Source organism: Oncorhynchus kisutch, linkage group LG28 (assembly GCF_002021735.2).
Source record: "Oncorhynchus kisutch isolate 150728-3 linkage group LG28, Okis_V2, whole genome shotgun sequence".
NCBI lineage: Eukaryota > Metazoa > Chordata > Actinopteri > Salmoniformes > Salmonidae > Oncorhynchus > Oncorhynchus kisutch.
In genome coordinates this window covers 49,506,733-49,526,732 of record NC_034201.2, presented here as the reverse complement: position 1 = coordinate 49,526,732, position 20,000 = coordinate 49,506,733, and the positions used below count along the sequence as shown (strand labels likewise).

Here is a 20,000-nt window from a genome sequence, read left to right as displayed (position 1 = left end):
TAGTTGAGAACACCTTTATTTAACCAGGTAGGCTAGTTGAGAACACCTTTATTTAACCAGGTAGGCTAGTTGAGAACACCTTTATTTAACCAGGTAGGCTAGTTGAGAACACCTTTATTTAACCAGGTAGGCTAGTTGACAACACCTTTATTTAACCAGGTAGGCTAGTTGAGAACACCTTTATTTAACCAGGTAGGCCAGTTGAGAACACCTTTATTTAACCAGGTAGGCTAGTTGAGAACACCTTTATTTAACCAGGTAGGCTAGTTGAGAACACCTTTATTTAACCAGGTAGGCTAGTTGAGAACACCTTTATTTAACCAGGTAGGCTAGTTGAGAACACCTTTATTTAACCAGGTAGGCTAGTTGAGAACAAGTTATCATGTACAACTGTGACCTGGCCAAAATAAAACTAAGCAGTGAGACACAAACAACGACCCAGAGTTACACATGGAGTAAAACAAACATACAGTCAATAATACAGTATAAACAAGTCTATATACGATGTGAGCAAATGAGGTGAGAAGGGAGGTAAAGGCAAAAAAGGCCATGGTGGCAAAGTAAATACAAAATAGCAAGTAAAACACTGGAATGGTAGATTTGCAATGGAAGAATGTGTAAAGTAGAAATAAAAATAATGGGGTGCAAAGGAGCAAAATAAATAAATAAATAAAATACAGTAGGGAAAGAGGTAGTTGTTTGGGCTAAATTATAGGTGGGTGCAGTAATGAGGGGTCTTAATAAACCTGAGAGGCAGACAGGAATCGCCGTGCCAAATAAGCAATGGGAACGACGAGTGTTGTCACTGAATGTTTGTTCTCGTCTGCTGATTCAAAAGAGTCATGGGCGAGCTGGAGGGAACTGATCACAGTTCTGTCACTGTGTGTCTCTACAGGTATAGTCTCCACATTTAGTGTCTCCACAGTTAGTGTCTCCACAGTTAGTGTCTCCACAGTTAGTGTGTCTACAGGTATAGTCTCCACAGTTAGTGTCTCCACAGTTAGTGTCGCCACAGTTAGTGTCTCCACAGTTATTGTGTCTACAGGTATAGTCTCCACAGTTAGTGTCTCCACAGTTAGTGTCTCCACAGTTAGTGTGTCTCCACAGGTATATCTCTCAGGCAGGTCTTCACCTTCACTAGTTGAACTTTTCCTTGTCTCCTTGTCTATCTCCTTTTGCTTCTTTCTGCTCTGAAGCTCAACTCCACATATACTACACTTAGCTAGATAAGACTCCTGTCAGGTCTTCTATCCACCCTAGATAAGACTCCTGTTAGGTCTTCTATCCACCCTAGATAAGACTACAGTCAGGTCTTCTATCCACCCTAGATAAGACTCCTGTTAGGTCTTCTATCCACCCTAGATAAGACTACAGTCAGGTCTTCTATCCACCCTAGATAAGACTCCTGTTAGGTCTTCTATCCACCCTAGATAAGACTACAGTCAGGTCTTCTATCCACACTAGATAAGACTCCTGTCAGGTCTTCTATCCACCCTAGATAAGACTCCTGATAGGTCTTCTATCCACCCTAGATAAGACTCCTGTCAGGTCTTCTATCCACCCTAGATAAGACTCCTGTCAGGTCTTCTATCCACCCTAGATAAGACTCCTGTTAGGTCTTCTATCAACCCTAGATAAGACTACAGTCAGGTCTTCTATCCACCCTAGATAAGACTCCTGTTAGGTCTTCTATCCACCCTAGATAAGACTACAGTCAGGTCTTCTATCCACCCTAGATAAGACTCCTGTTAGGTCCTCTATCCACCCTAGATAAGACTCCTGTTAGGTCTTCTATCCACCCTAGATATGACTCCTGTCAGGTCTTCTATCCACCCTAGATAAGACTCCTGTTAGGTCCTCTATCCACCCTAGATAAGACTCCTGTCAGGTCTTCTATCCACCCTAGATAAGACTCCTGTTAGGTCTTCTATCCACCGTAGATAAGACTCCTGTCAGGTCTTCTATCCACCCTAGATAAGACTCCTGTCAGGTCTTCTATCCACCCTAGATAAGACTCCTGTTAGATCTTCAATCCACACTAGATATGACTCCTGTCAGGTATTCTATCCACCCTAGATAAGACTCCTGTTAGGTCCTCTATCCACCCTAGATAAGACTACAGTCAGGTCTTCTATCCACCCTAGATAAGACTCCTGTTAGGTCTTCTATCCACCCTAGATAAGACTCCTGATAGGTCTTCTATCCACCCTAGATAAGACTCCTGTCAGGTCTTCTATCCACCCTAGATAAGACTCCTGTTAGGTCCTCTATCCGCCCTAGATAAGACTACAGTCAGGTCTTCTATCCACCATAGATAAGACTCCTGTTAGGTCTTCTATCCACCCTAGATAAGACTCCTGATAGGTCTTCTATCCACCCTAGATAAGACTCCTGTCAGGTCTTCTATCCACCCTAGATAAGACTCCTGATAGGTATTCTATCCACCCTAGATAAAACTCCTGTCAGGTCTTCTATCCACCCTACATAAGACTCCTGTCAGGTCTTCTATCCACCCTAGATAAGACTCCTGTCAGGTCTTCTATCCATCCTAGATAAGACTACAGTCAGGTCTTCTATCCACCTTAGATAAGACTCCTGTTAGGTCTTCTATCCACACTAGATATGACTCCTGTCAGGTCTTCTATCCACCCTAGATAAGACTCCTGTTAGGTCCTCTATCCACCCTAGATAAGACTACAGTCAGGTCTTCTATCCACCCTAGATAAGACTCCTGTTAGGTCTTCTATCCACCCTAGATAAGACTCCTGTCAGGTCTTCTATCCACCCTAGATAAGACTCCTGTTAGGTCTTCTATCCACCCTAGATAAGACTACAGTCAGGTCTTCAATCCACCCTAGATAAGACTCCTGTTAGGTCTTCTATCCACCCTAGATAAGACTACAGTCAGGTCTTCTATCCACCCAAGATAAGACTCCTGTTAGGTCCTCTATCCACCCTAGAAAAGACTCCTGTTAGGTCTTCTATCCACCCTAGATAAGACTCCTGTTAGATCTTCTATCCACACTAGATATGACTCCTGTCAGGTCTTCTATCCACCCTAGATAAGCCTCCTGTCAAGTCTTCTATCCACCCTAGATAAGACTCCTGATAGGTATTCTATCCACCCTAGATAAGACTCCTGATAGGTCTTCTATCCACCCTAGATAAGACTCCTGTCAGATCTTCTATCCACCCTAGATTAGACTCCTGATAGGTCTTCTATCCACCCTAGATAAAACTCCTGTCAGGTCTTCTATCCACCCTAGATAAGACTACAGTCAGGTCTTCTATACACCCTAGATAAGACTCCTGTCAGGTCTTCTATCCACCCTAGATAAGACTACAGTCAGGTCTTCTATCCACCCTAGATAAGACTACAGTCAGGTCTTCTATCCACCTTAGATAAGACTCCTGTTAGGTCTTCTATCCACACTAGATATGACTCCTGTTAGGTCTTCTATCCACCCTAGATAAGACTCCTGTTAGGTCTTCTATCCACCCTAGATAAGACTCCTGTCAGGTCTTCTATCCACCTTAGATAAGACTCCTGTTAGGTCTTCTATCCACACTAGATATGACTCCTGTCAGGTCTTCTATCCACCCTATATAAGACTACAGTCAGGTCTTCTATCCACCTTAGATAAGACTCCTGTTAGGTCTTCTATCCACACTAGATATGACTCCTGTTAGGTCTTCTATCCACCCTAGATAAGACTCCTGTTAGGTCTTCTATCCACCCTAGATAAGACTCCTGTCAGGTCTTCTATCCACCCTAGATAAGACTCCTGTTAGGTCTTCTATCCACCCTAGATAAGACTACAGTCAGGTCTTCAATCCACCCTAGATAAGACTCCTGTTAGGTCTTCTATCCACCCTAGATAAGACTACAGTCAGGTCTTCTATCCACGCAAGATAAGACTCCTGTTAGGTCCTCTATCCACCCTAGATAAGACTCCTGTTAGGTCTTCTATCCACCCTAGATAAGACTCCTGTTATATCTTCTATCCACACTAGATATGACTCCTGTCAGGTCTTCTATCCACCCTAGATAAGACTCCTGTCAAGTCTTCTATCCACCCTAGATAAGACTCCTGATAGGTATTCTATCCACCCTAGATAAGACTCCTGATAGGTCTTCTATCCACCCTAGATAAGACTCCTGTCAGGTCTTCTATCCACCCTAGATAAGACTCCTGATAGGTCTTCTATCCACCCTAGATAAAATTCCTGTCAGGTCTTCTAACCACCCTAGATAAGACTACAGTCAGGTCTTCTATACACCCTAGATAAGACTCCTGTCAGGTCTTCTATCCACCCTAGATAAGACTACAGTCAGGTCTTCTATCCACCTTAGATAAGACTCCTGTTAGGTCTTCTATCCACACTAGATATGACTCCTGTCAGGTCTTCTATCCACCCTAGATAAGACTCCTGTTAGGTCCTCTATCCACCCTAGATAAGACTACAGTCAGGTCTTCTATCCACCCTAGATAAGACTCCTGTTAGGTCTTCTATCCACCCTAGATAAGACTACAGTCAGGTCTTCTATCCACCCAAGATAAGACTCCTGTTAGGTCCTCTATCCACCCTAGATAAGACTCCTGTTAGGTCTTCTATCCACCCTAGATAAGACTCCTGTTAGATCTTCTATCCACACTAGATATGACTCCTGTCAGGTCTTCTATCCACCCTAGATAAGACTCCTGTTAGGTCCTCTATCCACCCTAGATAAGACTACAGTCAGGTCTTCTATCCACCCTAGATAAGACTCCTGTTAGGTCTTCTATCCACCCTAGATAAGACTCCTGTCAGGTCTTCTATCCACCCTAGATAAGACTCCTGTTAGGTCTTCTATCCACCCCAGATAAGACTCCTGATAGGTCTTCTATCCACCCTAGATAAGACTCCTGTCAGGTCTTCTATCCACCCTAGATAAGACTCCTGATAGGTCTTCTATCCACCCTAGATAAAACTCCTGTCAGGTCTTCTATCCACCCTACATAAGACTACAGTCAGGTCTTCTATCCACCCTAGATAAGACTCCTGTCAGGTCTTCTATCCACCCTAGATAAGACTACAGTCAGGTCTTCTATCCACCTTAGATAAGACTCCTGTTAGGTCTTCTATCCACACTAGATATGACTCCTGTCAGGTCTTCTATCCACCCTAGATAAGACTCCTGTTAGGTCCTCTATCCACCCTAGATAAGACTACAGTCAGGTCTTCTATCCACCCTAGATAAGACTCATGTTAGGTCTTATATCCACCCTAGATAACACTCCTGTCAGGTCTTCTATCCACCCTAGATAAGACTCCTGTTAGGTCTTCTATCCACCCTAGATAAGACTACAGTCAGGTCTTCTATCCACCCTAGATAAGACTACAGTCAGGTCTTCTATCCACCCAAGATAAGACTCCTGTTAGGTCCTCTATCCACCCTAGATAAGACTCCTGTTAGGTCTTCTATCCACCCTAGATAAGACTCCTGCTAGATCTTCTATCCACACTAGATATGACTCCTGTCAGGTCTTCTATCCACCCTAGATAAGACTCCTGTTAGGTCCTCTATCCACCCTAGATAGGACTACAGTCAGGTCTTCTATCCACCCTAGATAAGACTCCTGTTAGGTCTTCTATCCACCCTAGATAAGACTCCTGTTAGGTCCTCTATCCACCCTAGATAAGACTCCTGATAGGTCTTCTATCCACCCTAGATTAGACTCCTGATAGGTCTTCTATCCACCCTAGATAAGACTCCTGTCAAGTCTTCTATCCACCCTAGATAAGACTCCTGATAGGTCTTCTATCTACCCTAGATAAGACTCCTGATAGGTCTTCTATCCACCCTAGATAAGACTCCTGTCAGGTCTTCTATCCACCCTAGATAAGACTCCTGATAGGTCTTCTATCCACCCTAGATACGACTCCTGTCAAGTCTTCTATCCACCCTAGATAAGACTCCTGATAGGTATTCTATCCACCCTAGATAAGACTCCTGATAGGTCTTCTATCCACCCTAGATAAGACTCCTGTCAGGTATTCTATCCACCCTAGATAAGACTCCTGATAGGTCTTCTATCCACCCTAGATACAACTCCTGTCAGGTCTTCTATCCACCCTAGATAAGACTACAGTCAGGTCTTCTATCCACCCTAGATAAGACTCCTGTCAGGTCTTCTATCCACCCTAGATAAGACTACAGTCAGGTCTTCTATCCACCCAAGATAAGACTCCTGTTAGGTCTTCTATCCACCCTAGATAAGACTCCTGTCAGGTCTTCTATCCACCCTAGATAAGACTCCTGATAGGTCTTCTATCCACCCTAGATAAGACTCCTGTCAAGTCTTCTATCCACCCTAGATAAGACTCCTGATAGGTCTTCTATCCACCCTAGATAAGACTCCTGATAGGTCTTCTATCCACCTTAGATAAGACTCCTGTTAGGTCTTCTATCCACACTAGATATGACTCCTGTCAGGTCTTCTATCCACCCTAGATAAGACTCCTGTTAGGTCCTCTATCCACCCTAGATAAGACTACAGTCAGGTCTTCTATCCACCCTAGATAAGACTCATGTTAGGTCTTATATCCACCCTAGATAACACTCCTGTCAGGTCTTCTATCCACCCTAGATAAGACTCCTGTTAGGTCTTCTATCCACCCTAGATAAGACTACAGTCAGGTCTTCTATCCACCCTAGATAAGACTACAGTCAGGTCTTCTATCCACCCAAGATAAGACTCCTGTTAGGTCCTCTATCCACCCTAGATAAGACTCCTGTTAGGTCTTCTATCCACCCTAGATAAGACTCCTGTTAGATCTTCTATCCACACTAGATATGACTCCTGTCAGGTCTTCTATCCACCCTAGATAAGACTCCTGTTAGGTCCTCTATCCACCCTAGATAAGACTCCTGATAGGTCTTCTATCCACCCTAGATTAGACTCCTGATAGGTCTTCTATCCACCCTAGATAAGACTCCTGTCAAGTCTTCTATCCACCCTAGATAAGACTCCTGATAGGTCTTCTATCTACCCTAGATAAGACTCCTGATAGGTCTTCTATCCACCCTAGATAAGACTCCTGTCAGGTCTTCTATCCACCCTAGATAAGACTCCTGATAGGTCTTCTATCCACCCTAGATACGACTCCTGTCAAGTCTTCTATCCACCCTAGATAAGACTCCTGATAGGTATTCTATCCACCCTAGATAAGACTCCTGATAGGTCTTCTATCCACCCTAGATAAGACTCCTGTCAGGTATTCTATCCACCCTAGATAAGACTCCTGATAGGTCTTCTATCCACCCTAGATACAACTCCTGTCAGGTCTTCTATCCACCCTAGATAAGACTACAGTCAGGTCTTCTATCCACCCTAGATAAGACTCCTGTCAGGTCTTCTATCCACCCTAGATAAGACTACAGTCAGGTCTTCTATCCACCCTAGATAAGACTCCTGTCAGGTCTTCTATCCACCCTAGATAAGACTACAGTCAGGTCTTCTATCCACCCTAGATAAGACTCCTGATAGGTCTTCTATCCACCCTAGATAAGACTCCTGTCAAGTCTTCTATCCACCCTAGATAAGACTCCTGATAGGTCTTCTATCCACCCTAGATAAGACTCCTGATAGGTCTTCTATCCACCCTAGATAAGACTCCTGTCAGATCTTCTATCCACCCTAGATAAGACTCCTGATAGGTCTTCTATCCACCCTAGATAAGACTCCTGTCAGGTCTTCTATCCACCCTAGATAAGACTACAGTCAGGTCTTCTATCCACCCTAGATAAGACTCCTGTCAGGTCTTCTATCCACCCTAGATAAGACTACAGTCAGGTCTTCTATCCACCTTAGATAAGACTCCTGTTAGATCTTCTATCCACACTAGATATGACTCCTGTCAGGTCTTCTATCCACCCTAGATAAGACTCCTGTTAGGTCCTCTATCCACCCTAGATAAGACTACAGTCAGGTCTTCTATCCACCCTAGATAAGACTCCTGTTAGGTCCTCTATCCACCCTAGATAAGACTCTGTTCATCACCATCTCTATCGTTCTCTCTCTCTATCTCTCTCTCTCTCTCTCTTTCCTTTCCGGTATCTTGGTCTTCTTAAACAACAACCTCCACAACATCAGTAGTTTTTAACTAATCAAGAACGTTCTACCCAATCTTTATCCAATCACAGGCTGTTAATTAGACGTAATGACCTTTCCCAGCAGACCTTGTGTGGATCACTGTTATTAAACCATCTGTCTGTCTGTCTCAGATACTGTGAGGGTGAAGATGTGCAGAATAATGAATCTATGCATGGCTAGGACTGAGTTTGTCATTAATATTTCCAGAGGTGAGCTGAGGTAGTGTGAGTGTTTTGTACACTAAGTGGTAGACTATTTTACCCTGAGTCAATCAATCAATCAAATGTAACTATGAAGCCCTTCTTACATCAGCTGATATCTCAAAGTGCTGTACAGAAACCCAGCCTAAAACCCCAAACAGCAAGCAATGCAGGTGTAGAAGAATGGTGTCAGTAACCACCTAGCTACCAGAACCCAGTCAGTAACCACCTAGCTACCAGAACCCAGTCAGTAACCACCTAGCTACCAGAACCCAGTCAGTAACCACCTAGCTACCAGAACCCAGTCAGTAACCACCTAGCTACCAGAACCCAGTCACTAACCACCTAGCTACCAGAACCCAGTCAGTAACCACCTAGCTACCAGAACCCAGTCAGTAACCACCTAGCTACCAGAACCCAGTCAGTAACCACCTAGCTACCAGAACCCAGTCAGTAACCACCTAGGACAGGGATTGACAACTGGAGGCTGCCGATGCATTTCAGATTCTAGATGATGGAATCTGAGAGAGAATGAATCTGGCATCTTTCTGAAAAGACAGTTCAGATATGTCCTCTAGAGCTAGAGTTCGTGCCCTATGCCTTATAATAGTGCACTACTTTCAGGCCCTATTTCTTTCCATGTGGCTCTGGCTAAAACTGTTGCACACTATCAAGGCTGTTATTTCACCCTGTTGCCCCCTGTTGTCTCTGAAGAGTGTGATGAGCACAGTAACTGTAGTGGATGGAGAAGGCCTATTCTCTCTCTGGGATTTCTCTCTCTCTCTCTCTCTCTCTCTCTCTCTCTGTCTCTCTCTCTCTCTGTCTCTGTCTCTCTCTCACTCACTCTCTCTCTCTCTGTCTCTCTCTCTCTCTGTCTCTGTCTCTGTCTCTCTCTCTCTCTCTCTCTCTCTCTCTCTCTCTCTCTTCCTCCCCCATCTCTCTCCCCCCATCTCTCTCCCCCATCTCTCTCCTCCCATCTCTCTCTCTCTCTTTATATCGGTGGGTGTTGTGTAACTCAACTGGGTTTCCTGAATGATTGACACCAGAACACCCAGATCTAATTCGGATGATCTGGGTGCCGCTCTGAGGTAGCAGTGTGTTGAGGTGACGACCGCCGCCCACGAAGGGTCACAGCGTCACCGTGGCAACCACCATTTCACAGCCTTCTCTGTGTGTGTGTGTGTGTGTGTGTGGTTAACTCATAGTTTCCTGATTTCAAAGGTAAAATAAACAATTAAAATGAATAGTAAACATTACACGCACAGAAGTTCCAAAATAATAAAGACATTTCAAATGTCATATTATATCTATGTACAGTGTTGTAATGATGTGCAAATAGTTAAAGTACAAAAGGGAAAATAAATCAACAGAAATATGGGTTTCAACAGGTCACAAATCTTGCTGCTGTGATGGCACACTGTGGAATTTCTCTAACTCTCCAGTCTGTATATGATCTCTAACCCTCCAGTCTGTATATGACCTCTAACCCTCCAGTCTGTATATGACCTCTAACCCTCCAGTCTGTATATGACCTCTAACCCTCCAGTCTGTATATGACCTCTAACCCTCCAGTCTGTATATGACCTCTAACCCCCCGGTCTGTATATGACCTCTATCCCCCCAGTCTGTATATGACCTCTAACCCTCCAGTCTGTATATGACCTCTAACCCCCTGGTCTGTATATGACCTCTAACCCTCCAGTCTGTATATGACCTTTAACCCTCCGGTCTGTATATGACCTCTAACCCTACAGTCTGTATATGACCTCTAACCCCCCGGTCTGTATAGGACCTCTAACCCTCCAGTCTGTATATGACCTCTAACCCTCCAGTCTGTATATGACCTCTAACCCTCCAGTCTGTATATGACCTCTAACCCTCCAGTCTGTATATGACCTCTAACCCCCCGGTCTGTATATGACCTCTAACCCCCTGGTCTGTATATGACCTCTAGCCCTCCAGTCTGTATTTGACCTCTAACCCTCCAGTCTCTGTGTGTTCCTCCAGGTGACATGTCTCCAAGACTTCTTCGGTGACGAGGACATCTTCGTAGCGTGTGGACCGGAGAAATACCGTTACCAAGACGACTTCCAGCTGGAAGAGAGCGGTGAGATACGCTACTTCCTGTGTGTGTGTGTATCCTGTCTCTCTGTTAGCCTGCTTTCTCTTATCAACCCTGTGTCTGTCTATATGGAAAGTTGGTTGGTTATGTTGCCCTTAATCTCTCCATCTCCTCATCTACTCATCTCCTCATCTCCTCATCTACTCATCTCCTCATCTCCTCATCTCTCAATCTCCTCATCTCTCCATCTACTCATCTCCTCATCTCCTCATCTACTCATCTCCTCATCTCCTCATCTCTCCATCTCCTCATCTACTCATCTACTCATCTACTCGTCTCCTCATCTCCTCATCTACTCATCTACTCATCTCCTCATCTACTCATCTACTCATCTACTCATCTCCTCATCTCCTCATCTACTCATCTCCTCATCTACTCATCTCCTCATCTACTCATCTCCTCATCTCTCCATCTCCTCATCTCCTCATCTCCTCATCTACTCATCTACTCATCTCCTCATCTACTCATCTACTCATCTCCTCATCTACTCATCTACTCATCTACTCATCTCCTCATCTCCTCATCTACTCATCTCCTCATCTCTCCATCTCCTCATCTACTCATCTCCTCATCTCCTCATCTACTCATCTCTCCATCTCCTCATCTCTCCATCTACTCATCTCTCAATCTCCTCATCTCTCCATCTCTCTATCTACTCATCTCTCCATCTACTCATCTGCCCATTTCTCCATCTACTCATCTTCCATCTCTCCATTTCTCCATCTACTCATCTCTCCATTTCTCCATCTACTCTCCTGCTCATCTTCCATCTCTCCATTTCTCCATCTACTCTCCTGCTCATCTTCCATCTCTCCATCTACTCATCTTCCATCTCTCCATCTCTCCATCTATTCATCTGCCCATTTCTCCATCTACTCATCTTCCATCTCTCCATTTCTCCATCTGCTCATCTTCCATCTCTCCATCTACTCATCTCTCCATCTACTCATCTCTCCATCTCTCCATCTACTCATCTGCTCATCTTCCATCTCTCCATCTGTGCTTCTACTCATCTCTCTAGCTACTCATCTCTTCATCTCTCCATCTACTCATCTTCCATCTCTCCATCTATGCATCTACTCATCTCTCTAGCTACTCATCTTCCATCTCTCCATCTACGCATCTACTCATCTCTCTAGCTACTCATCTTCCATCTCTCCATCTACTCATCTCTCCATCTACTCATCTCTTCATCTCTCCATCTACTCATCTACTCATCTTCCATCTCTCCATCTACGCATCTACTCATCTCTCTAGCTACTCATCTTCCATCTCTCCATCTACGCATCTACTCATCTCTCTATCTACTCATCTTCCATCTCTCCATCTACGCATCTACTCATCTCTCTAGCTACTCATCTTCCATCTCTCCATCTACTCATCTCTTCATCTCTCCATCTACTCATCTACTCATCTTCCATCTCTCCATCTATGCATCTACTCATCTCTCTAGCTACTCATCTTCCATCTCTCCATCTACTCATCTCTCCATCTACTCATCTCTTCATCTCTCCATCTACTCCCTCCCTCCCTCCCCTCCCTCCCTCCCTCCCTCCCTCCCTCCCTCCCTCCCTCCCTCCCTCCCTCCCTCCCTCCCTCTCTGAAACAGTTTCTGCCAATCATATTCCAGACGATGAATCACTCCCTCTAACATCTTCAACTAACTCTGTAGATGATCAGAACATCTTACAGAATCTACTACTCTACTACCCTACTACTCTACTACCCTACTACTCTTATTACCCTACTACTCTACTACTCTACTACTCTACTACCCTACTACTCTACTACTCTACTACTCTACTACTCTATTACCCTACTACTCTACTACTCTACTACCCTACTACTCTACTACTCTACTACTCTACTACCCTACTACTCTACTACTCTACAACCCTACTACCCTACTACTCTACTATTCTACTACTCTACTACTCTACAACCCTACTACTCTACTACCCTACTACTCTACTACTCCACTACTCTACTACCCTACTACTCTACTACTATACTACTCTACTACCCTACTACTCTACTACCCTACTACTCTACTACTCTACTACTCTACTACTCTACTACCCTACTACTCTACTACTCTACAATCATACTACTCTACTACTCTACTACTCTACAACCCTACTACCCTACTACTCTCCTACTCTACTACCCTACTACTCTACTACTCTACTACTCTACAACCCTACTACTCTACTACTCTACAACCCTACTACCCTACTACTCTACTACCCTACTACACTACTACCCTACTACTCTACTACTCTACTACTCTACTACCCTACTACCCTACTACTCTACTACACTACTACCCTACTACTCTACTACTCTACTACTCTACTACTCTACTACCCTACTACCCTACTACTCTACTACCCTACTACTCTACTACTCTACTACTCTACTACTCTACTACCCTACTACTCTACTACTCTACTACTCTACTACTCTACTACCCTACTACCCTACTACTCTACTACCCTACTACCCTACTACTCTACTACTCTACTACTCTACTACTCTACTACCCTACTACTCTACTACCCTACTACCCTACTACTCTACTACCCTACTACACTACTACCCTACTACTCTACTACTCTACTACTCTACTACCCTACTACTCTACTACTCTACTACTCTACTACCCTACTACTCTACTACTCTACTACTCTACTACTCTACAACTACTCTACAACCCTACTACTCTACTACTCTACTACCCTACTACTCTACTACTCTACTACTCTACTACCCTACTACTCTACTACTCTACAACTACTCTACAACCCTACTACTCTACTACCCTACTAAACTACTACTCTACTACCCTACTACTCTACTACTCTACTACCCTACTACTCTACTACTCTACTACCCTACTACTCTACTACTCTACTACCCTACTACTCTACTACTCTACAACCCTACTACCCTACTACTCTACTATTCTACTACTCTACTACTCTACAACCCAACTACTCTACTACCCTACTACTCTACTACTCCACTACTCTACTACCCTACTACTCTACTACTATACTACTCTACTACCCTACTACTCTACTACCCTACTACTCTACTACTCTACTACTCTACTACTCTACTACCCTACTACTCTACTACTCTACTACTCTACAATCATACTACTCTACTACTCTACTACTCTACAACCCTACTACCCTACTACTCTCCTACTCTACTACCCTACTACTCTACTACTCTACTACTCTACAACCCTACTACTCTACTACTCTACTACTCTACAACCCTACTACCCTACTACTCTACTACCCTACTACACTACTACCCTACTACTCTACTACTCTACTACTCTACTACCCTACTACCCTACTACTCTACTACCCTACTACACTACTAACCTACTACTCTACTACTCTACTACTCTACTACTCTACTAACCTACTACTCTACTACCCTACTACCCTACTACTCTACTACCCTACTACACTACTACCCTACTACTCTACTACTCTACTACTCTACTACCCTACTACTCTACTACTCTACTACTCTACTACCCTACTACTCTACTACTCTACTACTCTACAACTACTCTACAACCCTACTACTCTACTACTCTACTACTCTACTACTCTACTACTCTACAACTACTCTACAACCCTACTACTCTACTACCCTACTAAACTACTACTCTACTACCCTACTACTCTACTACTCTACTACTCTACTACCCTACTACTCTACTACTCTACAACTACTCTACAACCCTACTACTCTAATACTCTACTACTCTACTACTCTACTACCCTACTACTCTACTACTCTACTACCCTACTACTCTACTACTCTACAACTACTCTACAACCCTACTACTCTACTACTCTACAACCCTACTACCCTACTACTCTACTACCCTACTACACTACAACCCTACTACTCTACTACTCTACTACACTACAACCCTACTACTCTACAACCCTACTACTCTACTACCTTACTACTCTAACACCTGCTCCACATCACAGAACCTATTCACCTGCTCATGTTCATCTCTCTCTTTCAATTTCACCTCAATTTCAATTCAAGGGGCTTTATTGTCTTTATTATTGGGAAACATATGTTAACATTGCCAAACCAAGTGAAGTTGATAATATACAAAAGTTTCACAAAAGTGAAATAAACAATTAAAATGAACAGTAAACATTACACTCACAGAAGTTCCAAAAGAATAAAGACATTTCAAATGTCATATTATATATATACATGTGCAAATAGTTAATGTACAAAAGGGAAAATTAATAAACATACCAATGGGTTGTATTTACAATGGTGTTTGTTCTTCACTGGTTGCAATTTTCTTGTGGCAACAGGTCACAAATCTCGCTGCTGTGATACTTCACCCAGTAGATATGTGAGTTTATCGAAATCGGGTTTGTTTTTTAATTCTTTGTGGATCTGTGTAATCTGAGGGAGATACAGTGCCTTGCGAAAGTATTCGGCCCCCTTGAACTTTGCGACCTTTTGCAACATTTCAGGCTTCAAACATAAAGATATAAAACTGTATTTTTTTGTGAAGAATCAACAACAAGTGGGACACAATCATGAAGTGGAACAACATTTATTGTATATTTCAAACTTTTTTAACAAATCAAAAACTGAAAAATTGGGCTTGCAAAATTATTCAGCCCCCTTAAGTTAATACTTTGTAGCGCCACCTTTTGCTGCGATTACAGCTGTAAGTCACTTGGGGTATGTCTCTATCAGTTTTGCACATCGAGAGACTGACATTTTATCCCATTCCTCCTTGCAAAACAGCTCGAGCTCAGTGAGGTTGGATGGAGAGCATTTGTGAACAGCAGTTTTGTATGTGTCTCTAATATGGTCATACATTTGGCAGAAGGTTAGGAAGTGCAGCTCAGTGCAGCTCAGTTTCCACCTCATTTTGTGGGCAGTGAGCACATAGCCTGTCTTCTCTTGAGAGCCAAGTCTGCCGATGGTGGCTTTTCTCAATAGCAAGGCTATGCTCACTGAGTCTGTACATAGTCAAAGCTTTCCTTAGGTTTGGGTCTGTCACAGTGGTTAGGTTTTCTGCCACTGTGTACTCTCGGTTCACGGCCTAATAGCATTCTAGTTTGCTCTATTTTTTTGTTAATTCTTTCCAATGTATCAAGTAATTATATTTTTCTTTTCTCATGATTTGGTTGGGTCTAATTGTGTTGCAGTCCTGGGGCTCTGTGGGGTCTATGTGTTTGTGAACAGAGCCCCAGGACCAGCTTGCTTAGGGGACTCTTCTCCAGGTTCATCTCTCTGTAGGTGATGGCTTTGTTATGGAAGGTTTGGGAATCGCTTCCTTTTAGGTGGTTGTAGAATTTAACGTCTCTTTTCTGGATTTTGATAATTAGTGGGTATCGGCCTAATTCTGCTCTGCATGCATTATTTGGTGTTTTATGTTGCACGCGTAGGATTTTTTTGCAGAATTCTGCGTGCAGAGTCTAAATTTGGTGTTTGGCCCATTTTGTGAATTATTGGTTGGTGAGTGTACCCCAGATCTCACAACCATAAAGAGTAATGATTTCCATAACTGATTCAAGATTTTTTTGCCAGATCCTAGTTGATATGTTGAATTTTATGTTCCTTTTGATGGCATAGAATGCCTTTCTTGCTTTGTCTCTCAGATCGTACACAGCTTTGTGGAAGTTACCTGTGGCGCTGATGTTTAGGCCAAGGTACGTATAGTTTTTTGTGTGCTCTAGGGCAACAGTGTCTAGATGGAATTTGTATTTGTGGTTCTGGAGACTGGACCTTTTTTGGAACACCATTATTTTGGTCTTACTGAGATTTACTGTCAGGGCCCAGGTCTGCAGCAAACAGTAGACATTTGACTTCAGATTCTAGTAGGGTAAGGCCGGGTGCTGCAGACTGTTCTAGTGCATTCACCAATTCACTGATATAAACCCTCACCAATTTGTTGATGTATGTGTTGAAGGGGGTGGGGCTTAAGCTGCATCCCTGTCTCACCCCACAGCCATGTGGGAAGAAATGTGTGTGTTTTTTGCCTATTCTGACCACACACTTGTTCTTTGTCTACATGGATTTTATAATGTCGTATGTTTTTCCCCCAACACCACTTTCCATCAATTTGTATAGTGTACGATAATTTGGTAAAAAGCCAATTTGACATTTACTCAGTACATTGTTTTCACTGAGGAAATGTACGGAACTGCTGTTAATGATAATGCAGAGGATTTTCCCAAGGTTGCTTTTGACGCAGATCCCCCAGTAGTTATTGGGGTCAAATTTGTCTCCACTTTTGTGGAATGGGGTGATCAGTCCTTGGTTCCAAATATTGGGGAAGATGCCAGAGTTAAAGATGATGTTAAAGAGTTTTAGTATAGCCAATTGGAATTTGTCGTCTGTATATTTTATAATGTCATTGAGGATACCATCAACACCACAGGCCTTTTTGGGTTGGAGTGTTTTTGTTTTGTCCTGTAGTTCATTCAAGGTCATTGGAGAATCCAGTGTGTTCTGGAATCCAGTGTGTTCTGGAATCCAGTGGGTTCTGGTCTTTAATAGTTGATTCTAAGATTTGTATTTGATCATGTTTATGTTTTTTGCTGTTTATTCATTGTTCTAGACCCAATCAGATTGGAGAAGTGGTTTACCCATACATCTCCATTTTGGATAGATAATTCTTCATGTTGTTGTTTGTATAGTATTTTCCCAGAAATGGTGAGTCTATGAATTCTTCAATTACATTGAGATGATTTCTGATGTGCTGTTCCTTCTATTTCCGTAGTGTATTTCTGTATTGTTTTAGTGATTCACCATAGTGAAGGCATAGACTCAGGTTTTCTGGGTCTCTATGTTTTTGGTTGGACAGGTTTCTCAATTTCTTTCTTAGGTTTGGGATTCTTCATCAAACCATTTGTCATTGTTGTATATTTTCTTAGGTTTGCTGTTTGAAATGTTTAGATTTGATAGGGAAGCAGAGAGGTCAAATATACTGTTAAGATGTTCTACTGCCAAGTTTATGTAACGGATGTGAAACGGCTAGCTTAGTTAGCGGTGGTGCTGGTGTAACGGATGTGAAACGGCTAGCTTAGTTAGCGGTGGTGCTGGTGTAACGGATGTGAAACGGCTAGCTTAGTTAGCGGTGGTGCAGCGCTAAATAGCGTTTCAATCGGTGACGTCACTTGCTCTGAGACCTTGAAGTAGTGGTTCCCCTTGCTCTGCAAGGGCTGTGGCTTTTGTGGAGCGATGGGTAACAATGCTTTGTGGGTGACTGTTGTTGATGTGTGCAGAGGGTCCCTGGTTCGCGCCCGGGTATGGGCGAGGGGACGGTCTAAAGTTATACTGTTACATTTACACCTTCACTATTACAGTGGAATGTTTTGTCCTGGAAGTTGCCTAGAACGGATTGAATTTGTTGTTGCCTAATTGTTTTTTGCTAAGTGTCCACACTACTTTCCTTCCATCTATATCATTTCTTAATATTACTCAGTTCATTTGGCTTTGATGCCTCATGATTGATTATTGCTCTGTTCAAGTAGACTGTGATTTTGCTGTGGTCTGATAGGGGTGTCAGTGGGCTGACATTGAAAGCTCTGTGAGACTCTGGGTTGAGGTCAGTGATAAAGTAGTCTACAGTACTACTGCCAAGTGATGAGATGTAGGTGTACCTACCATAGGAGCCCCCTCGAAGCCTACCATTGACTATGTACATACCCAGCGTGCGACAGAGCTGCAGGAGTTGTGACCTGTTTTTGTTGGTTATGTTGTCATAGTTGTGCCTAGGGGGGCATATTTGGGAGGGAATGCTGTCACCTGCAGGCAGGTGTTTGTCCCCCTGTGTGCTGAGGGCGTCAGGTTCTTGTCCAGTTCTGGCATTTAGGTCACCACAGACTAGTAGATGTCCCTGGGCCTGGAAATGATTGATTTCCCCCTCCAGGATGGAGAAGCTGTCTTCTGTAAAGTATGGGGATTCTAGTGGGGGGATATAGGAGGCACAGAAGAGGACATTTTCCTCTGTTAAGATCATTTCCTTTTCAATTTCTTGCCAAATGTAAAATATTCCTGTTTTGATTAATTTAATGGAGTGAGTTAGGTCTGCGCTATAGCAAATTATCATACCCCCTGAGTCCCTTCCCTGTTTCACCGCTGGTAGTTTGGTGGATGGGACTACCAGCTCTCTGTAACCTAGAGGGCAACCAGTGGGTCCATCTCCTCTATACCACCCACCTGGTAGTTTGGTGGATGGAACTACCAGTTCTCTGTAACCTAGAGGGCAACTAGTGGGTCCATCTCCTCTATACCACCCACCTGGTAGTGTGGTGGATGGGACTACCAGCTCTCTGTAACCTAGAGGGCAACTAGTGGGTCCATCTCCTCTATACCACCCACCTGGTAGTGTGGTGGATGGGACTACCAGCTCTCTGTAACCTAGAGGGCAACTAGTGGGTCCATCTCCTCTATACCACCCACCTGGTAGTGTGGTGGATGGGACTACCAGCTCTCTGTAACCTAGAGGGCAACCAGTGGGTCCATCTCCTCAACCATGTTTTCTTTTAGGATGACATGGTCTGTATTTCTGATTTCTTTGGTGAAGTCCGGGTTCCTGCTTTTTAGGCCAAAGGCAGATGACCTCAGGTCTGGGATATTCCAGGATGAGATAGTGAAGGCTTTGTGTTCCATAAAGTGCCCAATGTTGTTGGTCATGTGGTTTGGCCAGTACGTGTGAGCAGAGCCTGCTGAGCATCTGGTACATGGGGTTTGGGCATGGTTGACTTGGGGGGGTGTTGATTGATTGGGTTGGGGGTGTGGATGTGGCTGGTGGTGCTGTGGTCTGGATGTAGGTCCTCTTGGCATGGATCCTATATGTGTAGGTCCGGGGGGGGGGGGTCTCGCAGGTCTGAGAGAGTGTCTCGCTGGGCTATCAGGGTGGCTGACAGGGGGGGTGGTCAGAGGGGGTGAGGTCACCTGGGCTTGGGGTTCTTCATTTGTCTGTTTAGCTGTCTTCTCTGTGGGGGTGGCCAGGTCTCTCCTCTTCTACTCTCCTCTAGTGCTCTGTTCTTCTCCTGCTATCATGACACAAGGCGAGACCCAGATGCAGACACAGGAGGCAGCTGGCTGGAGTCTTACAATGTTTATTAATCCAAAAGGAGTAGGCAAGACAATGGTCATGGACAGGCAAAAGGTCAAAACCAGATCAGAGTCCAGGAAGTACCGAGTGGCAGACAGGCAGAATTGTCAGGCAGACTCGGGGTCAGGACAGGCAGAATTGTCAGGCAGACTCGGGGTCAGGACAGGCAGAATGGTCAGGCAGGCGGGTACAGAGTCCAGAAACAGGCCAACGGTCAAAACCTGGAGGACTAGAAAAAGGAGAATAGCAAAAAGCAGGAGAATGGGGGAAAAACACAGGAAACACAGGGATAAATACACTGGCACAGAGAGACAGGAAACACAGGGATAAATACACTGGCACAGAGAGACAGGAAACACAGGGTTAAATACACTGGTACAGAGAGACAGGAAACACAG

General features: G+C 43.9%; 1 protein-coding gene across 1 annotated transcript in view; it reads left to right on the top strand.

The window, feature by feature from the left end:
• Positions 1 to 20,000, top strand: part of LOC109873920 (serine/threonine-protein kinase DCLK1-like) — a 93,297-nt gene that overhangs the window by 45,002 nt on the left and 28,295 nt on the right. Inside the window, exon 3 of the mRNA XM_031808390.1 lies at positions 10,346 to 10,445. Coding sequence (XP_031664250.1) covers positions 10,346 to 10,445 — 100 coding nt within the window. The remainder of the gene's footprint in view (positions 1 to 10,345; positions 10,446 to 20,000) is intronic.